The sequence below is a fragment of the Halichoerus grypus genome, chromosome 11 (assembly GCF_964656455.1).
Source record: "Halichoerus grypus chromosome 11, mHalGry1.hap1.1, whole genome shotgun sequence".
Lineage (NCBI taxonomy): Eukaryota > Metazoa > Chordata > Mammalia > Carnivora > Phocidae > Halichoerus > Halichoerus grypus.
The window spans coordinates 24449068-24456671 of record NC_135722.1 but is presented as its reverse complement, the minus strand read 5'-3'; the positions used below and the strand labels follow the sequence as shown (position 1 = coordinate 24456671).

Here is a 7604-nt window from a genome sequence, read left to right as displayed (position 1 = left end):
TTACTGCCATATTTCATGGGACACTATAGCACAGACAGATTCCTTGATTCTGACAAAAGTACAACATTGTACCATAACGTTTGCTCCTGAGAACCAAAGGAAGTGTGGTATTTGCAAAAACATGGCAGGACTGGGTTTCCTTTCAGGGAGCCAGTAGATGAGTTACCCAACTCCGGAAAGGTTTCTTGACTAGATATGCTTGCAAGTGACATACTTCCCCATGCAAGGTTGGAAATGACCTGAGGTCAGCTACTCAGTCATTGGGATTCCTGATATTTCCTACCAGGAATACATCTCCCCATAAACTGAATTTCCCCTAAGCCCTTCTCAGTTTCCACCAGTCTAAATCCAGGAGTGAGGCATTTGGCACCCTTTCTTTCGGCTGACCAATAGTTGCAGAGGAGAAGCTAATACTTTTCTTTTATGGGACAAGGTAACTTCTTCAGGCAATGAGACTACGGGCTGTGTTTCCACACCCAACAGGAAATAAAGAATTGAATCTGGCATCTACTTGGTTCAGATCTTATTACCTGAAGACCTTTATTAAAGATCTATATGATCTAGATGATTGCCTTGATTCTGTGATGCTCTGCACGGGAGGCACATCCTCAAAGACCTAAGGTAAAGCCTTAGCTTGAGAGATAAGCCATTCTTCCTGCTGACTGGATTTAGCTCATTGAATTGTAGTTGGTAATCAAATGGTAATTCTACTTGGGTTTCCCAGTGGGCAAAAATTATAAAGGGGAGGATGAAAGTCTGTTCAGTTGATTTTCTCTCAAAATGATTCGGATTCCTAAAAAGAGTGAATGAGTCTGTAACAAAATGGTGTTGCCAAAGCCCTGACTTACAGACCTTATGGGTTGCGGTGTATGGATCTGGCCTCTTGTGTCTGTATATAACTTATGCATCATCAAATATTAATGAACTGTTACAAGCATTTATATCTGTGTTGAACCTATTAATATAAATCTGTGCATGTAACGGAAAGATTATACGTATCTTATTTAGAAAAAGGTGCTTAGAGGTATACTCTGGATCTGTTTGTTCTGTTTATGGCACTCATGCTGGCCAAGGGAAGCCCAAATGGGCATGGCATAAGAAGAATGAATGAGACCTAAAAAAATAGAGAACACAATCATACGTCAGCTCTACATACATCCTGGATTTTCAGGTTAGTCCTGAATTTGACAGATTATTCAGTTTAAATATGATGTGAATTTCCAGATGAAAGTGATTTCCTAAGTATGTTCTCGTGAAATGTATTACAGGTAGTCTACACCAGAAAAACCTGTTTTGTTAAGCTGTACACCTTGTTTCTTCTGAACACATTGTCCCCTTATATATTTATAGGATAACTAGGAAGACAAAGCAAAGCAGGAAGACATTGAGGTGGAGTCTTGGGAAGACGATCCCAAGACCACTCTTTTGAGAAACATGTCAGCGTGTACAAGTGCTAAGCTGGCCTTAAACAGCGAAACCCACAAACTCCTCAGTGCCTTGCCTAGATCCTTCTCTCTACCATCAAAAAGCTCTTGGGAGCACCACTTAAAGACAATCCATAACAGTTTCACAGCCAAATCCAGGAACTGTCCCCTTGACCCACAGTATCTGCCGTAAAGGATGCATTGTCCACTACTACATTTCAGCACGTCCTTGGCGACCCAATTAACTGTCCATCTAATGAAAATGAAGACCAATAATATTAAAAAAAAAAAGGCAAAAAGCTGCTTAATACTGCTCAACAGTGATCCTTATCTAAAAATAACAAGGTTTGAGAGACAAAAGCAATTGGAATCTTATGTCTCTTGCATGTTCCAAAGGTGTCTGGTTTGGAAGAGAAAAGTCACCAAGAATAGGTAATAAAGGGTATGTGATGTCTATATACATGACCTCTTCTCAGAGCATTTGGACCCTACAACTATTAGTGTGTACCCCAGCACCCATCTGCTGGTCTCTGATGACCACCTGACGCCTACATGTGGACCAAGGTTCTACACGCTCCTTGCAGTCAGTCAAATGTACTTATTTCTCAGTGATTCATGTTCAAGTTACCAGCAAACTCCCAAAGCCTGCAACCTTAGGAAAATACTGTGAGTTATTCAACAGAAAATGATAGTAGAGAAACTGACAAGTTTAGTTTGCACAATCCATCATCAGGATTCACTGGGTGCCAATGGTATACAAGGCACGGTGCTAATCCACTTATATTATTTACTCCCTCAAACCATGACAGCCTTGAAGACGCCATCTGTGAAGTTGTGAGGAGCCATCATTTGCTCCCATTTCATGGCTCAAGGCTGCCTTGACTTTGCCATGGGAATGTCACCTTTATAGGATTTTGCACGTTTGTTTTCTGTTCCTTACTAAAGAGAAGACTGGGAAGCAGATTGGCTCTGCTTTCAACTGTGCCCCGTAAGTAGTTTTAGGTGCTTTGAGAGAATACAACAGAAAGCTTTCTACATGTTAGATCAATGACGATGTTTTGTTTTTTATCGAGAGACGGTATTAAGAGGCGCAGCCAATGTAACTGTCCTCCACGTGTGAGGAGAGTCGAATGATTTGGCCTTCTAGGTTAATGAGACTGTAACTAAAATAATTTGCTGATTTAAAAAATCTCCTTTTTTTTTGTTAGAAGTCCAAAGAAGAATTTTACAGCTGAAACAAAGAAAGTAAAGCATCAATCAAATCATCTCACTTGATTTCACTATGCCAGGTGAATGCAAACCAAACACAAACGAATTTGAATATTTGAATCTGGTTAAAGTTTACGTTGGCTGTGCTCTCTTACTTTTGTCAATATGTACAGCGGCCATATGCAAATTACATCCTAATCCATTATCAAATTGAGAGCAAATTATGAAACCTACTTTGAAATTTCAGTGATTATTTCCCCAGACCGGATAGGGCAGAGCAGAAACTCAGTGGGTTCCGTAATCAGCTGCCTTGAAGAACACGGTTCCCACTACCATCCTCTTTGAAATATTTAGTTGAAAGAGTATACAGAAGATAGATTCTGAGTTCCCGAAGACAGGGAATTGCTTTTAATCAACCCATGGGCAAACTCTACAAGACATTTCAAGAGAATTACGTCTAGGGGCTTCTAATAGAATCTCTTGTGCATAACAAAGCAGAAGCATGGAGAACACTTGAAGGAATCACACACTGAGTGTCTGCTCTTTATCCCAAGTCCCCGGAGTGTACCACATCGCTTTAGTCATGTCCCCTGGGAAAAGAGCTTCCGAGGCTCTGCATTTAGAGAGCAAAGGGAAGCTGGCAAGAATGTGTCTTCAATTCAAACTGATTCCTCCAGCAATCTCCGTTCAGACAATAATACAGGTGAGAAAATGAGGCAGTTACAAAGCATCACTTGGCAAAGACACAGCACCGCGCCTATCACTGACTCACAACAGATCCTCAAAGCCTTGGCTAGCAGATTAAGTAAACACAGAAATAGGTGCACTTTTTTTTTCCTTTTTAAAGACAGCTTGTTTATATTCTCTTTTTACCATAAGATATGCTGGGGAGTTTGTTCAAAAATTTGCTGAGAGTCATATCCTTATTTTTCACGTTTCCCTGGTTCTTCCTCGACTCCGCAGTCGGCGGACTTTCCGTTGGCTGCCAGAGTCACCTGAAAATAATTATCATCAGCATCCAGCTAACAGGCCACAAATCTGAAAACCACCCCACAGGTTATGCGGAGGAGCACCAGATCCAAGTTAGGCTACATGACTTCCATATTAGTTTTAAATGTCATTCTTTCCCAACAGATTTGGAGCCCATCTTGCTTTTCAACACGGATTTGTAAATATTGAAAAGTCCACATTTGCCTTGGGGAGTATTGAGGAGCTAGAGACAGTTTGCTGTTTGGGGGATAACGTCTACTATGCTTTTAGGGTTGTGGGCGTGTCAAACTACACACAGACCCATCATGTAAGAATGCAGTCCTTAACAAAACAGTGTCCTTGTGCTACTCCCAACAACCAGAGAAAACCCCCCAGAACTCGACAGCTAGTTCTACACATGCGTGTGGAAGGTTCAGTTCCAAGGAGGCCAAGTCGGCTTATACATGCCCAATTGCAAAATCAGAAATCGTGAGAGTCTGGATACCAAATAAGCTATCCAGGCTTTAAACATGAAAAAGAAAAGAAAGGATTAAAAGCCAGAGGTCAGTGACAAGCATACCTAAATGATTTCAGTGCAGACATTTCATAATCAGGTATCACCACCAGCCTGTCTATATTAGGGCTTCCCTGGCTCTAAGTGAACTGAACCCTTACACCGAACGGGAGGTGTACCCCTCCACTTCTAAATTGTTTCCTAGCTTACCTTCCATCTGTCTGTCCTCAACGTCATGTGCAAACTTAAACCCACGACTGATATTCCACATAATGGAGAGACTGGATTTATGGAAGCATTAGGATATGGAGACATGACAAATGCAGCAATGTTTGAAAGAAATCTGACCTTCTTCTTACCCGAGTGGAAGTGAAACGCATGCATTAGGAACACAGATAACATGCTAGGGACAGACAACTGAACCAGGTGCGTGAAAATACAAGCTACTCATGCCTCCTCTGATCCCCGGCAGCCCCCATATTCTTCTAGAAAGACCATGCAACAAGCCATGACCACCCCACGTGCAGTTACTCTGATTAAAATTAAAAAGTTCAAGCATAACGTCAAACTACGATGACAAAGGAAAGAGCTTGAAAACAGAAGAGGCCAATGCGATGCCACGATTCTTGAAGTGGTTAACATTTTGACCAGAGCTGCGGCAAATTTGTTTCCCCTTCGGTGAACTGTCAGGAAAGACCACCAGGAGCAAAGTGTCTGCCCGGAGAAAGCTGCCTGTTCACTCCGACCTTGAATGTGCCTGTTCGGCTTTGAGTGATGAACCAGATCAATAGCTGTGCAAAATTATAAATCACGTTGAGGTGCCTCTGGAACACCAGACAGCACCTGGGGGTGGTGCCCTGTGTTGTCATCATGGTTGAATACTGGGGCCTGTGTTTCCAAAGTGGCCGGGACAGCAGCTTTTTTTTTTTTCTTTCTTTCTCTCTCTGTCTCTCTCTTTTTTTTTTTTTAGCATTTCTTTCTTTTTTCTGGCTGGGTTCAAGGAAGCTGGGGCTCCACTCCCCAGTCCATCCCATCTCTCTCTCCTCCAACCACCTGGGTAATAGAAAAGCAAGAAGGAGAGGGAGCCTGGCAGGAAGCATTGATGTCTCCCATCTTGGTGTTTAAAAACAGTGAGACGGAGAATGGACCAGAAGGAGGTTTAAGCCTTATCTTTACTACAAAATTAGACATTCGCTTTGCTGTCCTCCCATGCCCATTTCACGGCTTTGCAGATCATGAGCACTCAATAAACATTTGATGAATGATCAAAATATAGGAGGTCATAGGAATGAGATGGCAGTGCTCAACTAAACCCCACAAGGCACACAATAAATACTTGTTAAATAGAACATAAAGCCATTCCACGGGAACATGGACCCTTGTTGACCCAAACTAACATTTTGATGGGGAATAATCCAGCACATTTGTTTAGATGTGGGAAACACTAACTTTCCAGGAGAGTGGAATATGTGCTTTAGGTACATCTGAATTTCTAATAATTCGAAACATTTTCACTGAGTCAATTAATTTTTGCAGTTGTCTCTTGATGGGTGAGTCCTTCCTTAATTTATACAGAGCCTTGGCTCATCCACACATGTACCTGATATAGAGGGGATGAGCAGAAGACTGTTGCTGGTCCATTAGACTTCTGGATCTATGTTACATTCCAGTAAAGAGAATCACTTCTATGTTATCCTTAATTGTCTGGCAGAAGCCATGGTGTATACTTGGAATGACTCAGAAGTAACCCAGGAAGAAATTAACTATTAAATGAGATCTTGTCAACAGGAGTCAAAAAGGTATCGGAAATCTGTATCGGGTACAGCTTGCCCTCAGTTGCTGCCTGGAACCATATTAGTAACCCAACCCCCGGAGCTGATTCTGCTCACCTGCCAGGGTTTCTCCAAGTTTGCTTCACTCTGGTCATGACACTCTGTCTTTGAAAATGTCAAGTTAGTTACAATGAAGGCTGGACAGAGCCCATCAAGCTTGAAGACTTAGCACCCAGCAGCTTGTGAAAGAGTCCAGAACACCCATGCTTCAGGAAAGATGGTGCTGCCACTGTAGGAAATGTAGTGTCTATGGATAATTGTCCTGAAGGATAGTTATCCTTTACTTGAAATAGCTTCCCCATTCTTGGAGCAAAGTGACTGCCAGTTCAAAACTCACCTTCTCACAAAAATAATTAAGAGAAAGATAGTTGCGCAAAGTTGGGTGGGCATATTTTTGACCAATATGTAATACACAGCAAGAAGGAATAGTTATGCTATGTAAATGAAGTGATTCTGGGTATTTCTCTTGGTGTTTCATTCAAGGAATAGAATATTTGAAATCCAGCAAAGCCTTAGAAACCAAATTTTTCGGAAAAATGTTCAAGAAAACCAATCAAATTTGTGGAGTGGTTGGATGGGGGGATCAGAATGACTGTTTTACATCACATGGATGAACCAAGCAACTGATTGGCTCTCTCACTGTTAGACTTGATGATTTCCTGCCACGTTAGACACAGAGTTAGATGATCTGGGACGCACAGAAGCTTGGGTTACACGATCTTTCAGAGAAATAAATGTGACAATAATACATGCAGGGATTTTTGTGCTTGTCTTAGGAAACCGGAGCATGCACTATTATATACAGGTCTCAATATCCATGAATGGGAAAGGTACCTTGCACTCATCTACTATGACAGAGTTGTGTGCGGCATAGACACATTGATTAGAGTTGCTTTCCCTATGGTTCTTCACGTCATCATAAATGGAATGAGTCTTGGTCATTTCAATATCTTCGTGCACTCGATGCTGGGAGTCAATGGTATCCAGCTCAGACTTGGAGAGGTGATAGACAATCCCAGCCCCAAAAGAGTCCCCCACAACATTGACTGAAGTTCTCATCCTGTCCCTGGGAACAAAGAACAGAAAACGTTTAGTGAAGAAGCAGTGACATGGAGGTCGAGAGGTCAAGGTCTAGAGCCAGAGAAACCTGGGATTGAGTTCTGGCTCTACTTTTCCCTCTTCCTGATCTGGGGCAAATTACTTAATCTTTACAAGCCTTGATTTCCTTGTTGGTCAATTGGAGGTAACAATCATACTTCTCTCATCAGCTTGTGTGAAAATTAAATGAGATCATGTACATAAAGGGCTTAGCAGAATGTCTGATAGATGATAAAAACCCAATAAAAAACAACAAAGAAAAAGGAGAGAAGGGAGAATTGGAGGGAAATCGTTCTCAGATCTCAGAATTAGCACCCAGGCTCCAGACACTGCAAGCTGTGTCCAACAATTCCTCTTGATTTAAACCATTCTTCAAAGACTCCAGATTACCTCCACTCATGTTACTTATTCATTCTACCTGTGAATTCTCCTGTAATAGAGAATTCATCTCTTCGTAAGGATTCATACTGACACTGCATTTCCCTCTGCACCTCACTCTTCCCCCAACACCAACATATACATGGACACAGCTGAGGGATGAGACACACAGCCACAATT

General features: G+C 41.8%; 1 protein-coding gene across 2 annotated transcripts in view; it reads right to left on the bottom strand.

The window, feature by feature from the left end:
* Nucleotides 1-740: 740 nt before the first annotated feature.
* SLC1A2 (solute carrier family 1 member 2) overlaps nt 741-7604 on the bottom strand; it is a 134280-nt gene continuing 127416 nt past the window's right edge. For both annotated transcript variants that reach the window (XM_036106771.2, XM_036106766.2), the window contains exons 10-11: nt 6783-7014; nt 741-3628 (exon numbers count right to left, since the gene is read on the bottom strand). In XM_036106771.2, the coding sequence (XP_035962664.1) occupies nt 3557-3628; nt 6783-7014 (304 nt within the window). In that variant the 3' untranslated portion in view covers nt 741-3556. The remainder of the gene's footprint in view (nt 3629-6782; nt 7015-7604) is intronic.